Source organism: Myotis nattereri (genome assembly GCF_964212035.1).
Source record: "Myotis nattereri genome assembly, chromosome: 15".
NCBI lineage: Eukaryota > Metazoa > Chordata > Mammalia > Chiroptera > Vespertilionidae > Myotis > Myotis nattereri.
Window position 1 is genome coordinate 48,493,937 of NC_138090.1, and position 17,315 is coordinate 48,511,251.

The 17,315-nt window shown below is 53.9% G+C and overlaps 1 protein-coding gene across 2 annotated transcripts; it reads right to left on the reverse strand.

The window, feature by feature from the left end:
• Window positions 1-1,345: 1,345 nt before the first annotated feature.
• On the reverse strand, window positions 1,346-10,384 carry CABP5 (calcium binding protein 5; the record flags this gene model as incomplete). Of its 2 annotated transcripts, none has more annotated exons than XM_081107683.1 (6): window positions 1,346-1,371; window positions 4,794-4,941; window positions 6,271-6,380; window positions 7,590-7,733; window positions 8,470-8,497; window positions 10,322-10,384. In XM_081107683.1, 6 exons carry the CDS (start codon window positions 10,382-10,384, stop codon window positions 1,346-1,348), a joined length of 519 nt encoding a protein of 172 aa, XP_080963809.1. The 2 variants fall into 2 exon arrangements, with proteins under 2 accessions (XP_080963809.1, XP_080963808.1); XM_081107682.1 differs by having other exon boundaries at window positions 8,470-8,500.
• Window positions 10,385-17,315: the final 6,931 nt, after the last annotated feature.

Consider the following 17,315-nt stretch of genomic DNA (forward strand, 5'->3'; position numbering starts at 1 on the left):
TCCACTTTAAAAATAAAAAAATAAAAACCCACAGACTTTTAGTGTGTGTTTTTAAAATATGTTTATTGATTTCAGAGAGGGAGAGAGAGAGAGTGAGAAACAGAGAGAGAAACGTCAGTGATGAGAGAGAACCATTGATCAGCTGCCTCCTGCACGCCCCCCACCGGGGATGGAGCCCGAAACCTGGGCATGAGCCCTTGACCAGGAATCAAACCATAACCTCCTGGTTCCTAGGTCGGCGCTCAATCACTGAGCCACGTCGGCAGGGCTGATCCACTTTTTAAAATGTTTAATTCTATGCAACAAGGCTATTGGGCCGGGTGAGCCATTCTGCACATCTTCCTGCTGGACTTCCGACGTGAGCGAGACGGGGAGGAGGCGTGAACCGCGCTCTGCACCGGGAGGGGCTCTGCGTTACCGCTGTGTCCTGCCCTGCGCGCGGGGAGAGGCGAGGAGGACGACGCCTCCGGTTCCGGTTCCGCAGCCTGGACCTGTGTCCGGGGGGGCGGGGGTGGAGCCCGGAGCCCACTGCCCGGCTCCCGGGAGGGATCTCCCCGCGCAGCCTCGGCAGACGGCGGGGCGGGGCGGGGCGGGGCTCCCAGCCAGGGCTCCGGGAACCAGGCGCGGCCACGGGTTCGGAGGCTGCGGTGCCCTCTCTCTCTTTGCAGGATGACATTCCGCGGGGGATTAGTTCCCTGGGGATCGGCTTAGCCTAAACCTTGATAATCTGAACTGTGGTTTAATTCAGTGGCCGGAGTCTCTTACACCAGGACAAGGAAGCCGGAAGCCAGAGGGGAACGCGCGCCCCCAAAATCAAGGACAGGAGGGGGAGGGTACACTCACGTGGACGCACCTTGAATGAACCATCTCCCAGCCCAGTCTTACCGGGTGCCCCGCGTCTGGCCTGCAATGGGCAGCCCTCCTCTTGCCCCGGGAACGGAGGGAGGGCTGGGAGGCAGAGGGAGGAGGCAGGGGAAGGTCGAACTACCTGCTGAGCTTGGTGAGAACAGACCACTCCACGCAAGAGGAGGCTGGGGGACAGGCGGGCAGGTGGCAGGGAGATGGGATGATGTAGCCTCAAAAGACGGCTTTCGCCGCTGGAATTTTTGGAGCGGCAACTGGACCCCAGTCCCGTTCCCATTCCATTCATGGATTCTTCCTCCTTAATCCTAGAGATGTCACCCACCCCCACCCCCACCCCCAACCAGGGCAAGGCGCTCACTTCCCCACCAACCTCATTCCAGTTCCCAGTCCGCCTCCCCCCCTCCCCAAGAGCATTGGGTCCTCATCCTCATGCTTGATCCCCGTCACCAGGTGGGGAGCGGCTGGCGTTCCCAGAACCTCCTCAGCGAGACATCATCTTCACAAACTCTGCGGACAAAAGTCCTGGTAAGAGCAGCAACATCACCTTGCTGAGCCCTTCCTACGAGTCAGAAGCCACGTGGTCCTTGGGAAATGTCTTGACCCCTCTAGCCTTGATTTCTTCATCGACAAAAATGAGGCCCTGGCCTGTTTGGCTCAGTGGATAGAACGTAGGCCTGCAGACTGAGGAGTCTCAGGTTCAATTCCGGTCAAGGGCACATGCCTGGGTTGTGGGCTTGATCCCTCATAGGGGGCGTGCGGGAGGCAGCCAATCAGTGATTCTCTCTCATCGTTGATGTTTCTATCTCTCTCCCTCTCTCTTCCTCTCTGAAATCAATAAAGATATATTTTTTTAAAAAAATGAGAAGTTACCACCTGCTAGAGTGGCCCAGTGGTTAAGCGTTGACCTATGAACCCAGGAGGTCAGGGTTCAATTCCGGTCCCAGCACATGCCCAGGTTGCAGGCTCAATCCCCAGTGGGGGGCGTGCAGGAGGCAGCCGATCAACGATACTCTCTCATCATTAATGTTTCTATCTCTCCCTCTCCCTTCCTCTCTGAAATCAATAAAAATATATTATTTTTTTTTAAAAAGACACGTTACCTTATATGGTTTTTACAGTGGTTAAATAATATAATGCTTACTAGAGGTGTGGTCTGGCCAGCCTGCCCCAGTTGGGGCCAATCGGGGCCGGGCCAGCTGGGGGAGGGTCTACAGGAAGTTGGCCTACAGACCCCATCCCCCTGGTTGAACTCCTGGTCGAACTCCCAGTTGAGGGGACAACTTGCATATTATGCTTTTATTATTTAGGATAAGTCACCGTACGTGTTAAATAAATAGTAATTACAAGTATCTGCTTTCATCTCTTCCACCTGCCCCAGAGGGGTAAGTACCACTTCGCAGATAAGCAAACCAAAGCCAATGGGACGCCTGAGGTCATGTGGGTGGCAAGTGGTGAGCCCTGACATGGGCACAGTTGACCTGACTTTGCTGCGTGCCACCCAACGGCGATGAGCTCACCGGTCCCATCCAGGTCTGGAGGTCAGCCTGTCCTGGCCTTGCCTGTGGTGGGCCCGAGGCTGTCTCCTCAAAGGTCTATCTCCTGCCTCCTCCACATCTTCAGTGATGCCCACTGGTCACCTGGGGCTGCCCAGACCAGCAGGCACCTGGCCACACCTGCGAAGTCGCAGCCGTGCAGCAAATACTGACTAAGTATCGGGAGTTACAGGGCAGAGATGGTTCAGGGAAGACCCCTCGCTGCCCCCAGGATTTCACAGCCGAGGGGGCAAACACAAGTCAACACAGCAAGGCCTGCGGCGATAACTTCCTTTGGAGACCAGCAGAAAGGTCTGTAAGGCTCCCCAGCTGGGACTGACCCCCAGCTGAGGCTGGAGGGGTGCATACCCCCCCCAGCTGAGGCCAAAGGGGTACATCTAGCACAGGGAGGGGCAAGGCCTGGAAGGCACTGACAGTGGAAGGAACCCCAGGAGAAAGGAACAGAGTTGGGGGGAGCAGAGCAGGTGCCCGGGGTGCACCGGGACGTGAAAGCTCAGAGGCGGTGGTGGAAGACACGGCTGAAGGGAAGGGGTCAGGTCCTGGGTGCCCTTGACCATCAGACGAAGGGTGCTGGACTTTGGCCTTCGGGCAGCAGTTAGATGCTGAGGTTTTTTCCATCAGAAAGTGTCATCGGCAGAACCTGACGGCCCTATTTGTCTCCCACATAAATGAGCTTCGCTCCCATCTGCCCAGGACTCCAACTTTTTCATGTACAGAATCTCGTTACTCGGGCGGGGAACTGGGGGAGCAGCGATGGAAGCCTGGCTCCGTGGGCTCCGAAGGAAGCTAATGTAAGCGGTCGGGTGTCACGGACCAGCCCCCCTGCAGAGGCACGCACGGGGCTCGTGGGGTCGCTGAGCCGGGCAAGTGAGGCAGGACACCTTCCCGGAGCAGAACTGAGAGTCGGCTGGGAGCCCTGGCCGGCGGCTCCGCGGGTGGGAGCATCAGCTCCAACAGCAAAAGGCGAAAGGTTGCTGGTTTGATTACCAACATTTTGGGTTCGATCCCAGTCAGGGCGTGAACGGAAAGCAGCCAATCCATGTTTCTCTCTCACATCAATGATCTCTCTCTCTCTCTATCTCTCTATCTCTCTATCTCTCAAATCAATTTAAAAATGACATTTCTGCCTTAACCGGTTTGGCTCAGTGGATAGAGCATCTGCCTGCGGACTGAAAGGTCCCGGGTTCGATTCCAGTCAAGGGCATGTACCTTGGTTGCGGGCACATCCCCAGTGAGGGGTGTGCAGGAGGCAGCTGATCGATGTCTCTCTCTCATCGATGTTTCTAACTCTCTATCCCTCTCCCTTCCTCTCTGTAAAAAAAAAAAAATCAATAAAATATATTTTTAAAAAAATAAAAATTACATTTCCTTGAGTGGGAATTTTTTTAAAAGGAGCAATTGGTGCATGCTTCCTTTTATGTTATTTTTTTATTTTTTTTTTAGCGAGAGAAATTGGAAGGGAGGGAAGAGGGGGAAAGAGAGAGAGAAACACCTACCTGAGAGACACATCGATTGGTTGCCTCCCACACACCCCCCAACCAGGGTCAGGATCAAACCTGCCCTTGACCGGGATTTGAACCTGAGACCCTCTGGTGCAGGGGCCGGCGCTCTCATCCCTGAGCTACACCCCCCAGGGCAGGATATGGCTCCAAAGCTTTGGGAGAAAAGTGTCATCACGCCCATTTTGCAGATGTGAAAACTGACACTTGAAGTGAATGAGTGACGAGGCTAAGGCCACAGAGTTAGTAAGGGACTGAACTTAAACCCCGTGAACCTGACCCCGGAGTCTCAGCTGCTCGCCAGTCCACTCTCCCTCTGATGGGACAAAGGCGCCCAGTGAACGCGGACGCAAGGGGGCGGTGGCCGTGAGTCCTGCCCGAGCCTGGGCTCCTGGACACGGTGTCGCCGGGAGCAGCCAGGGGCAGAAGCGAGGGGAGGGGAGAGGCACTGAGGGCTTTGTCGTTTATTTAATTTTTAAATCCTCACCTGAGGATATTTTTTCCACTGATTTCTTAGAGAGAGTGGAAGGAAGGGAGAAAGGAGAGAGAGAAGCATCGACGTGAGAGAGACACATCAACTGGTTGCCTCCCATCCACGCCCTGACCGGGGTCAGGAATGGAACCTGCAACCGAGGTATGTGCCCTTGACCAGGAGTCAAACCATCAAACCTGGGGCCCCTTGGTGTGTAGGCCCACGCTCCAACCACTGAGCCAAACCAGCCGGGGCAATACCGAGCTCTTTGAAATGACGTGGGCAGAAAGGGCTGCAGCAAAAACCCTCCCCAACCCTGCCCACCCCCAACCTGGAGCTGGGGGAGGAGCGGGAAGGAGCAGCCGACTTGGGGCATCACACAGGGTCGGGGGTCGGCAGCGTCACCTTCAAAGTCCACGGTGCCATCTCCATTCACGTCGGCCTCCCGGACCACCTCGGCGAGCTCCCGCGCGCTCAGCTCCTCCCCCAGCAGCCTCCGCATGGCCTGCTGCAGCTCCCCCAGGGAGATGGCCCCGTCCCCGTTGCTGTCAAACTGAAGAGGAGCAGGAAGGGCCGGTGCAGGTGACCCTTTGGATGACCGGGGGCCGAGAGGCGCTGACCCCCTGCCCAGTCAAAAGCCTGCCTGTGACTTCTTTTAAAAATATTTTTTATTGATTTTTTACAGAGAGGAAGGGAGAGGGATAGAGAGTTAGAAACATCGACGAAAGAGAAACATCGATCAGCTGCCTCCTGCACATCTCCTACTGGGGATGTGCCCGCAACCCGGGCATGTGCCCTTGTCTGGAATCGAACCTGGGACCCCTCAGTCTGCAGGCCGACGCCCCATCCACTGAGCCAAACCGGTCAGGGCCTGCCTGTGACTTTTGATTCCCCCCCAAACTCAACGACTATAGCCCCCTGCTGACCGCAAGCTTCACTGATACAGAAACCCGTCCGCCAACACCTATGTTATATGTGCACAATCGGCTAAAGAAAGCGGTATAAAAAAATCACCTCCTGGTCGGTTTGGCTCAGTGGATAGAGCATTGGCCTGTGAACTGCCAATTCCAGACAAGGGCACATGCCCGGGTTGCGGGCATGATCCCCAGTAGGGGGCGTGCAGGAGGCAGCTGATCCATGATTCTCTCTCATCATTGATGTTTCTATCTCTCCCTCTCCCTTCCTCTCTGAAATCAATAAAAATATATTTAAAAAATAAATAAGTTTTTAAAAAATCATAAGATTCATCTGTCAGTTGTTTCAAATCATCGCAAATCTCCGAAAAACTTTCCAATATATGTATTGAAAAAAAGCCACAGACAGGGTGTCGCCCCAAAAATGTATATATACACTTTAGCAGCTGACAGCTCGGTTTAGAAATGAAATGTATTTTAATAACCACTGCCTTTATCATTATTCAAAGTGTGTGTATATATTGGGGGGACACCCCATAAAAGTGAACCCACGCAGTTTAAACCTGTGTTGTTCAAGGGTCAACCAAAGGACTTGCATGCATATTAGCATAACCAATGGACATGGACACTGGGGCGGTGGGGGCTTGTTCTGGGGGGGTGGGAGTGGTGGAGGGGGTGTCAGTCGGGGAAAAGGGACACATATGCAATACTTTAAACAATTTTTAAAAAGAGACAGAGAGAGATAAATGACTACTAACTCCTGCCCTGATCTGTGAGGGTTACATTAGATAAAATAGCCAGAGGACTTTGTGCATGGCCAGGTCTTCGACAATGTTCTTTCCCTTCCCTATAAACCCACCACAGCTAGAGAAACAGTTGGTTTGGGTGGGCTCTGTCCATGGCTCCTGACAAGTCACTGGCCCCTGGGTGTCCCTGAGCCACCCCCGCATGGTGAAACCTCAACTCACTTCCTTGAAGGCATCTCTCAGCTCCTGGACGCCGATCATCCCCGCCGTCTCTGCCAGCAACTTGGGGGTCATCAGCTCCACAAAGTCGTCAAAGTCCACGCGGCCGCCCACTGGGGAAGGCGAGGCAGCACGGTGAGGTCCGCACGCCCAGCCCCCCAATACCTTACCTCGCTTTGCCCTGCGGGTCTGTCCGAGATGTAGACCTTCTCTAGTCTCTCTGCCTTCGGACCTTTCTCTCTCGGCCAACTCAAGCCCTGGGGTCTCTCTGATCTGAACGGGGGCGGAGGGGCGTGGTGTGGGGGGAGGAACTAACTGTCCGTGTAGCCTGGAATAAGTCTCTTCATGGCTTCACATCTCTGCTTCCTCATCTGTAGGATGAGTGTGAATTGAATGAGCAAAGTCTCTTCCAGACGTGACTACCTCCCTGTCCTTAGATTCAAGCTCATTGACTCAGTAACATGCCCAGAGGCAAACCCAGCATCCATCCCCAGATCCGCTCTAGTTGCTATCTGAAAAAATAAATAAATAAACATCCCTTTCCTAGCGCTATTCATCGGCACTAGCTCCAAGTCCAATTTCGTTTGCAGCATCAAAAGCAGTTCCAACCTTGCCTGACCCGGCCAGTGTGGCTCAGGGGTTGAGCATCGACCTATGAACCAGGAGGTCGCGGTTCAATTCCCGGTCAGGGCACATGCCCAGGTTGCTGGCTCGATCCCCAGTGTGGGGTGTGCGGGAGGCGGCTGGTCAATGGTTCTCTCTCATCATTGATGTTTCTATCTCTCTCTTCCTCACCCTTCCTCTCTGAAATTATATATATATATGTATTATATATTATATATATACATATATATTTTTAAGGCAGTTCCAATCTTGTGCTCCACTGATGACTCTTAGTGGTGACAGTAATAACCAAGATTTAATAAGCATTTACTGGAAGCTAACCCTTTACCTGCATTAGCATCTTTATCCCTTCCTACCCACAGTCTCATGAAGTAAGGAGTGATATAATCTTCACTCGACAGATGGGGAAACTCAGACTTGAGAGTCCCAGGGCTTAACTCCACTTTTCAAAATGACCACATTAGTAAATAAAAGACTGGGATTTGAACCCAAATCTATCCCTAAGAGTCACCATTTTAACCCCTTCAACGCTGCCTCCCTAAGAACAGCCCCTCTTACCCTCCTCCCTATCTCCAACTACTCTCGGCCGCTCTAACCTTACCAATTACACCCTCAGCACTCCCCTCGCCCTGGTAATCCCCACCCCACCCACCCACCCACCCCCCCCACCCCCCCACCCCCCCGTTCTCCAGCCTCACAGTTCATGCGGATTTGCTGGCCCAGTTCAGTCAGTTCCATCTCCGTGGGCATGTAACCCATTGTCCTCATGAGATTTCCCAGGTCCTTACAAGAGATGAACCCATCTCGGTCTTTGTCGAACTCAAGAAATGCCTCCCGGAGCTCTGAAAGAGGGAAGAACTTCGGAAAAACTCAAAACCGTCAATGGGGAAAAGTGGTGTCCCTTGAAACCATCAATGAGGCCCAGACTAGAGACTCCTCGAAGGAGAACACGTTTTTAAAAGCCAGTATTTCAAAAAGGAGTGATGTATGAAATGTGTTAGCAGGAGGCCGCCAAACGGTGGCACTGAATTCCTGGGTGAAGTTATGGGAAAGTTCAAAACCATCAAAAGAAAACCCAGCCCTGACCGGTTTGGCTCAGTGGATGGAGCGTCGGCCTGCGGACTGAAAGGTCCCAGGTTCGATTCCGGTCAAGGGCATGTACCTTGGTTGAGGGCACATCCCCAGTAGGAGGTGTGCAGGAGGCAGCTGATCAATGTTTCTCTCTTGTCGATATTTCTAACTCTCTATCCCTCTCCCTTCCTCTCTATAAAACATCAATAAAATATATTTTTTAAAAAAAGAAAAAAAAAAGAAAACCCAATAATTTTCTATTCATTCTAAAACTCAGGTGTCACCCCTGGGTCTCTGAGACACCCAGGGATGGGTATGCCTTCTACATGCTTCGGGAGGTACCTACACTGCCATGAGAAAGGGTTCCACAAAATCACCACTGAGTGGAAAGAGAGCTATGTGAAATTTTCACGTGAGGGGACTTACACTGAACAGCATGAAAGGACAGCGAGCAGGCAAGTGGGTGGATGGTGATGAGGGGGCATTTGGGGGAGAGAGTGTTGTTACCTTCGATCTCATCTTGTCCGAGTGGTCTTTCCTGGAGATGGAATTGGAGAGAGGCTCAGGGATCCAACATTCAATTCTCCAAACATGTGCCCACCGTCTCCCAAGCTATTCTTTCCCCTTCCCTGTCCCTCCTCCAGTCCCTGCTCCCTGCACCCTCTCATCTTCCTTCTCCTGTCTCCTGACTCCCGTACCACAGCTACCGCCCTCTTCCTCACCCTTCTCATTGCCTCTCTCCCATCCATGAATCTTGATCTCTCTCCCTCTGCCTTTCCCAAAGAGACAGCCATCCCATTGTACCGACCGACCAGGATCTCAGAGGCCACCGAATCCAGCCCCCTCCTCCTCCAGATGGAGAAGGTGAGTCTTACAATCACAGCTAGTGTGTTCTGATGGCTGACCATGCCGGGCAGTTCCCACAATCACTTCATTCGAACCCCAGCACCACTCTGTGAGGTCGACCCAAAGACCATGCCCATCTTATTGACGAGGGAGCCGAGGGACAGGGAAGTAAGGGAGCCTGCCCAGGTCACACAGCTCCGGCTGCCGCGAGCGCTGAGATGTGGATTCGGGGCTCCTGGCTCCCAGGTCGGAATTCTTTCCACGACAGCCCATCATCCTTTCTCCCAAGAGTTAGAATCCCTTTGTGTGGGACCTGTGTCCAGTGGCGGCCAGGAGGGATGATCCGTGCCAGCAGGACCAATCCCTAAAACCTTTAAGAATTCCCCGTCATTTCTGCGGCCACCATCCTGGGCACCCCTGAAGGGCCAGGCTTGGCTACGAGGCCGCCACCTGGGAAACTCCACCCACCTCGGGTCTCTTTCACCCCTGCTTCCCCTTATCCTTGGAGCCTTGCCCGTACCTTCTTTCTTGTCATCCCCTCCCCCCTGTCCCCTCCCTCTCTCTGTTATTACTATTAGACTTGCTAACACATTCGTGCACCGGTGGGGCCCCTTGGCCTGGCCTGCACCCTCTCACATTCCCTCTGGGGATGTCGGACTGCCGGTTTCCGGGCCAGACCTATGGGATCGGGCCGAAACCGGCAGTCCGACATCCCCCGAGGGATGTAGTAGTCCACTGAAGTGGCAGGCGGCCGGAGAAGAGCCCGAGCCCGGCCCCACTGTGCCTGCCACCTCCTCTCGGTAGCGCTGCCGTGGAGGCGGGAGAGGCTCGCGCCACAGCTGTGCTTGCCAGCCGTGAGCCCGGTGTCTGGCTGCCCGTCGGTCAGCTGAGCAGCACTCCCGCTGTGGGAGTGCACTGGCCACCAGGGGGAAGCTCCTATGCTGAGCGTCTGCTCCCTGGCGGTCAGTGCGTGTCATAGCAACCGGTCGACCGGTCGTCCAGTCGCGTAGGCTTTTATATATATAGATCTAGAGCCTAACAAAAGGTGCCCACTGGAACAAACAGACCTGGCCTTGCCACTTAGTGATTGCATAAGCTTAAAGCAAGTGACTTCAGACTCAGCCTCAGTTTCCTCATCTGTAAAATGGGAATGAACGTGTTACCGACCTCAGTTGTTCTGAGGACTCAATGACATCAGGGATGCAAAGCCCTTTGCACAGGGCTGGGCACATAGCAGTGACTTAGTGAGTGGCAGCTACCCTCATCATCATCACCACTGAGGGCGTCCACAGGAAAAAATGGTGGCCCCGATACTGACATCACCCCAGTCCCCTTTCACTTTCTTCGCCCCCTGCACCTTCCCCCTTTCACCCTCACCCATTCCACTGGCCCCGCATGTCCCCAGCGTGTTCCTGGAGCCCCCTCTCCTCAGCTCACGCTCCCCCCACCTGCTCCCAGACCCACTGCGCCCATGCTGCCCCGCCCGCCGTCCTTCCCACTGTGCCCGCCTCACCCGCTGCTTCTCAGCGATGCTTTTCCGCAGGAAGATGCAGGCGGGGCCCGTGGGGAACTGCATGGAGGGGCCGGGCGGGCAGGCGGAGCTCACCTCCTCCCGGTCCCCCTCGGTGGCTCAGCCTCCTTCTCTTCTCTGTCACCTCTTTGCCTCTCCTGGCTTTTGGGGCACAGAGCTGTGGCAGCTGGGGCGGAAATCTCCTCCGGCCGGGGAGGGATCAGAGCGTCCCTGCCTCCCCATCTGGCCTGAGTGAGGCGGAGGGGCAGCTGGCCTCAGGCTCTGACCTTTTCTCCCCAGAATGGAATTAGAGTTTAAAAAGTGGGGGTTCGAGCGGAGGGCAGCCGTTCATTAGGTGACTCAACTAGTGTGGCGTCACTCGAGGCGTGGCCCCCGCTGGCCTCTGGGCCTGTGAAGACGGAGAGGACTTCACACAGCGATGACCTTGCATCGCTTGCTGCGTGCCCAGCCCTGTGCAAAGGGCTTTGCGTCCCTGATGTCACTTAATCCTCGGAACGACTCCTGGGGCCGGTAACACTTTCCCATTTTACAGATGAGGAGACTGAGGCTGAGTCACGAAGCCACTTGCTTTAGGCTTATGCAATCGGTGAGCGGCAGGGCCAGGCCTGCTTGAGTCCAACGGGCACCTTTCGTCAGACCCCGAGGAGCTTCTGTGTACGTCCGGAACGTGCACCGACGGGCAGGATGCAAGAATTAGGCGGCCGCCTTCAAGAAGGAGGTGTGCGCAGTGGTTCAGAGGTTGGTATTTGCTCTTCCCGTGCTCACCCCCTCCCTTCCTTTCTTTCTGGATAATTTGGGAATTGGCGGAGGGGTGGGGGTGGGGGGGAACGGACCAAGGCGGGCATCTGGCTGGCACAGGGGTCAAGGAGAGATGTCACGTCATCAGAGCCCAAGGAGGCGATGAGGGTCGGGAGAGAAGTGGGGGCCATCACTGTGGGGAGCCAGAGTTCAAATAGGGTCTGGAGCGAGGGAGGTGTCCCCACAGAGGCAGCCCGGCCTGAGGGTCTGGGCCCGGGAAGGTGAGGATGGGCCACAGGCCAGCAGCCGGTGTGGGAGCTGGAGCGTGAGCGTGAGCCGAGGAGGGAATCTATGCAGGTGTCATCGCCTAGCCTGGGGGGTGTCCCGAGGACGTCCACTCGTGGGGGTGGCATGGTGTCGGCTGCTGAAGCCAGATCAGCGTGAGAAAGGGGTCCCCACAGAGGTGGGGTGGCAATGGAGACAGGAGACTGGTCACACATGTGGATCACGTGAAGGGTAACGGAGGTCCGGCTTCTCACAGCCGGAAAGGGAGTTAATACAGAAACGGGGGGGGGGGGGAGGACCCCCCGTGGTGCTGGCCTGGAGCTGGGGGCAGGGGTGTGCAGGGAACTTGACTGTGAATCCTCTAGCTCTCTCAGAGGGGGAGCAGCGACACCCGATGTCAGTGAGCACCTCTCGCATCCAGCTCTTGACTTCTAAATGCCACTCTCCGCTAAAAGGAAGCCAGCTCCTGGGAGAAATGGCCGGTTCCGAGCCCAGGGCAGGACACGTGTAAGATGGGCCTGGGACATCCCGTCCTGCCATAACGCAGGGTGTGCAGGTAGGGAGACAGGTCAGAACGCAGGTCGGCTTGAGGAAGTGCCACGGCCACATCAGGGCAAATTGAAAATCAAAATAAACAGTAACTAATTATATCGGATAATGCAGGAAACTGGGAGTCCACACAGATTTTTTTTTAAATACATTTTTATTTATTTCAGAGAGAGAGAAACATCCACGATGAGAGAGACTCATCCATCGGCTGCCTCCTGCATGCCCCTCGCTGGGGAGCAAGTCTGCAACCCGGGCCTGTGCCCTGACCGGGAATCCAACCGAGATCTCCTAGTTAGTAGGTTGATGCTCAACCACTGAGCCACGCTGGCTGGGCCACACAGTTTTAAAAAGATCGGTGGAAAGTTTGACAATATTTACCCAGCTCAAATACCTCCTGATAAAATACTGTCGAAGGAGAGCTGCTTTATAGAGGAAACTGCCGCACCAGCTCAGCCAGGTTCGGTGACCCTGAGTGGGGGTGGTGAAGGATTAGAAAAGACAAGAGCCCTGACCGGTTTAGCTCAGTGGATAGAGCGTCAGCCTGCGGACTGAAGGGTCCCAGGTTCGATTCTGGTCAAGGGCATGGACCTTGGTTGCAGGCACATCCCCAGTGGGGGGTGTGCAGGAGGCAGCTGATCGATGTTCCTCTCATCGATGTTTCAAACACTCTATCCCTCTCCCTTTCCCTTCCTCTCTCTAAAAAATCAATAAAAGATATTTTTTTTAAAAAAGACAGGAGAAGAAAGCTGGGTCTCAGTGGGGCGCTGCCCTCTCGGGTGGAGAGAGACAGCACCTCGGACTACAAGCCGTGTCTTTATTTATAGCCAGTTTCCATGAGGCAAAGTAAGGGCGTCATGGTCAAGATGTTTACAACATTCTCGTGGGTTTCGATCCTACTCGATTACATGCACCTGAACTCTATCAAGCCCACAGCACTCAGGCACGTGGAGCCACGGGTTCGGACCATAGGTTCAAGCTTACAAATACAGCTGTTGGCTATAATTGTGCTGGGAGGGCCCTGCCCTCCCAGCTGGGACTTGCACGTGGCCATGAGAGGACCGTGCCCTCTCATTAGTCCGAGGCTTGAAGCTGTCCAAACACTGTAGCCGCTCTCCCCAGAAACCAGGCAGACACTATCTTAACCAAAGGATTAAAACGAACATCACGGCAGGCGGGACCCCTCTCTGTGGCCCTGGGCCGCGGCGCTTGGCAGAGCAATTGGCGGGAGGAAGCCCTATTCTTGCAGGAATCCTCCTGCAATGGGCTTCTAGTTGTAATAATAAGAGCAATGAAAACAATATGTAAGAAACTAAGATGGCGGCATAGATAAACACCGGGAAATAGTCGCCTCACACAACAATTGAAAAATATCCCAAAGGACGGAGCAAACATTGTCCAGAACAACAGGAAGGCTGGCTGAGTGTAATTTCTACAACTAGAAGAAAAGAAAAGCACGCTGAGAGCCAGAGGAGCTGTGGAGGTGAAGTGCAGAGGTACGGCGGCGGCTCGCGCGCGCGGAAAGGGGGTGGCACCTGAGGACGCGGCTGTCTTTTGGAATCACAAGCTCCTGACTGCTCTGAACTCTGGTTCCGGGAAGTCTCTGGGGACCCAGGACTCATACGGGGAGAAGCTGGTCTGTCAGGCGGCAGCGGGCGAACTTGAGGGCGGCTTTCCCTCAGAGGTGATTGCAGCCGTTACCGGGACACTGAGACGCGCGACTCCAGGCGCAGAGAATCACCATAGCTGCTTTCTCCGCCCTTTGACTCCCTGAGACCCCGCCCCACCCAGGCTGCGGCAGAGGCTTTTGCATGTGAATGTAACTAACTACAGCGCAGCCAGGCAGACCCGGAACTTCCAAGAGAAGGCCCAAGGCCCCGCAGCGGCTTGCACTGCTTCACAGCTGAGCCTCTTCGTGGCTCCTGCTGTGTGGCCTCAGGCAGGGGCTGAATTAGCACCTCCTTAGATCCAGGAGCCACTGTGCCCAGTGGTCAGAGGGGGACCATTCTCCCACTTCAGACACGGCTGATTTCCACAGCCAATTGGCCTGGAGGTCAATTCCTCCCAGTGATCCTACAACAACCAAGGCACCAAGAGTGCACCAAGAGTGTCCACCCCAGGTAACTGGGGAGGCTGAGCCACTGTGCCCCACAGGACACCTGGAGCGCAGGGCCACTCTATCAACACAGGGAAGCAGCCAAAATGCGGAGACAAAGAAACAGGTCACAAATGGCAGAAACGGAGGAAAGCAAACGACTGGATATAGAGTTCAAGGCCACGTTTATAAGGTTTTTCAAGAATTTTATGGAAACCGCCGATAAATTTAATGAATCCCTCAAGGAGTATAGTGAGACCATGGAGGACATGAAAAAGGGCCAACTAGAAATTAAGCATACACTGACTGAAATAAACAATAATTTACAGAGATCCAACAGCAGACAAGAGGATCCCAAGAATCAAGTCAAAGATTTGAAATACAAAGAAACAAAAAATACCCAACCGAAAAAGAAAAGAGATTCAAAAAATATGAAGATAGTGTAAGGAACCTCTGGGACAACTTCAAGCGTACCAACATCAGAATTATAGGGGTACCAGAAGGAGAGAAAGGGCAAGATATTGAAAACCTTTTTGAAGAAATAATGACAGAAAACTTCCCCCACCTGGTGAAAGAAATGGACCTACAAGTCCAGGAAGCGCAGAGAACCCCAAAATCCAAAGAGGACCACACCAAGACACATCATAATTAAAATGCCAAGAGCAAAAGATAAAGAGAGAATCTTAAAAGCAGCAAGAGAAAGACAGTCAGTTACCTACAAGGGAGTACCCATTCGACTGTCAGCTGATTTCTCAACAGAAACCATGCAGGCCAGAAGAGAGTGGCAAGAAATATTCAAAGAGATGAATAGCAAGAACCTGCAACCAAGATTACTTTATCCAGCAAAGCTATCATTCAGAATGGAAGGTCAGATAGAGAGCTTCACGGATAAGAAAAAGCTAAAGGAGTTCATCACCACCAAACCAGGATTATATGAAATGCTGAAAGGTATCCTTTAAGAAGAGGAAGAAGAAAAAGGAACTCTTACCATTTGCCACAGCATGGATGGAACTGGAGAGCGGATAAATACCACAGGATCTCACTCATTTGTGGAATATAATGAATAACATAAACTGATGAACAAGGACTGATCCAGAGACGGAGAGGCATTGATTGGACTGTCGGGCCTTGGAGGGAAGGTAGGGGAGGGTGGGGGCAAGGGGGAAAGATCAACCAAAGGACTTATATGCAAGCATATAGGCCTAACCAATGGACATGGACAACGGGGGGGTGAGGGGATGAGCGGGGGGGTGGGGGGGGTAGAGGGTACACATATGTAATATCTTAATCAATAAAAAATATTAAAAAAACACAAAAAACGAACATCACCATTAACGTGTCAAATAGAGATGACGCTCTTTAATTCATATGCGATTATGAGTTATTGCTCCTGCAAACCTCCCGGAGGCACACGATCCCAGAGCCCAGCTCCCAGCATCCTCTCCCCTTGATGGGTCTCAACAGTTTTTATAAGGAATGTGGTTTCACCAGGGGGACGATGGTCTCTGCTCCCTCAGACACCAGGCTCGCCCCTTCGGTGTCTTATACTCCAGCCCTCACTCAGCACGATCTCTTCCCGCCCAGACCTGCCACCTCCGTGCCTGGGCAGAAGGCGCCACCTCCTGGCAGGGGCACACAAAGTTCTCGGGAGACACTAGTGGCAATGCACGCAGGGGCTCCTGCAGGCGGCCTGGACCACATCCTGGTCCTGTTTCCTGGGCACTGGACCGAGGGAAAGTACCTTCCACCCCTGTGCCTCAGTGTCCTCATCTGTTAAATGGGATAATAAAAGTACTGACCTAGCCCTAACCGGTTTGGCTCAATGAATAGAGCGTCGGCCTGTGGACTGAAGGGTCCCGGGTTCGATTCCGGTCAAGGGCATGTACCTTGGTTGCGGGCACATCCCCAGTAGGAGGTGTGCAAGAGGCAGCCGATCGGTGTTTCTCTCTCATTGATGTTTCTAACTCTCTATCCCTCTCCCTTCCTCTCTGTAAAAAATCAATAAAATATATTAAAAAAAAAAAAAGTACCGACCTAGAGGGGTGTCATGAGGGTCTTCGGTGAGTGAGGATGGCCCTGCCCAGCCCTGGCAGGACATGGCGGCCTGGCTGCTCGGGGAAGTGCTCCCAGAGGCCCTGCGGGGTGTGGGGAGGAAGACCCAGTTGCACACCTAAAGGAACCACAGGGCTCTACTCAGAGCAAGACGGACACCGGGGTCCCCAGACATACAGTGTTTAACACCCAATCAGACAAATACTATTTGCCTTAAACATTTGATTGAACTTGATGAATATGGGTGCATACTAGTCCCTTAAGTTACAGCTTGTTAGGAACTCTTAGCTGAGAAACAAACACCGTTTTATTGGAGGGTCATCGCCTCCCCCAGGACAAGCCGCCGCCCACAGCGGCTGCCCTGGTTAAGGGACTCGTCCCTCAGGACCCCACCATCATGCGCACAGGTGAGGCAGGAAGGGAAGGGCTGGCTCCTTTTCCATCAGACTGAGGCCAGGCGTGGTGCTGGGGGCTGGGGCTATTAGGGTGAGCAAGACACATACAGCCACTGCCGGCCCCCCGCGGTCAGGTCCAGGATGTGAGGGCTGAGGCCAGGCCTGGCCCCAGAGGTGCGAGGCAGAGCTGGGTCTCACACGTCACTGCACTTCCTGTCTCCCACAGGAGGAGGTCCGTCCCTGAAAGGTGTGGGCCCAGAGCCAGACTGGAGTCAGACCCTGGAGCCAGCTCTCCCGGCTACAGCCCTGGGCGAGCCCCTTCCCTCCTCTGTGTGTCCCTGTCCTCCTCTGGGACAGTGGCCCCCTGGTTAGGTGGCTGGGAGGTTAAATGAGTTTATAACGTTGAGACTGCCATTGTCCAATGCAATAGCCACTAACCACATGAGGCTACTTAAGTGAAATTTAATTAAAAAGAAATAGCACCCAGCCAGTGTGGCTCAGTGGTTGAGCACTGACCCAGGAACCAAGAGATCACCAGTTCGATTCCTGGTCAGGGCACATGCCTCGATTTCAGGCTCAATCCCCAGTAGGGGGCATGCAGAAGGCAGCCTATTGATGCTTCTCTCTCATTGATGATTCTATCCCTCTCCCTTCTTCTCTCTAAAAATCAATAAAAACATCCTATATAATAAAAGGCTAATATGGCAAATAGACCGACTGGCAGAACAACCGGTCACCATTACACCCACTGACCACCAGGGTCAGACGCTCAACACAGGAGCTGTCCCCGTGGTCAGTGCACTCCCACAGGGGAGCACAGCTCAGCCAGAAGCCGGGCTCATGGCTGGTGAGCGCAGTGGCGGTG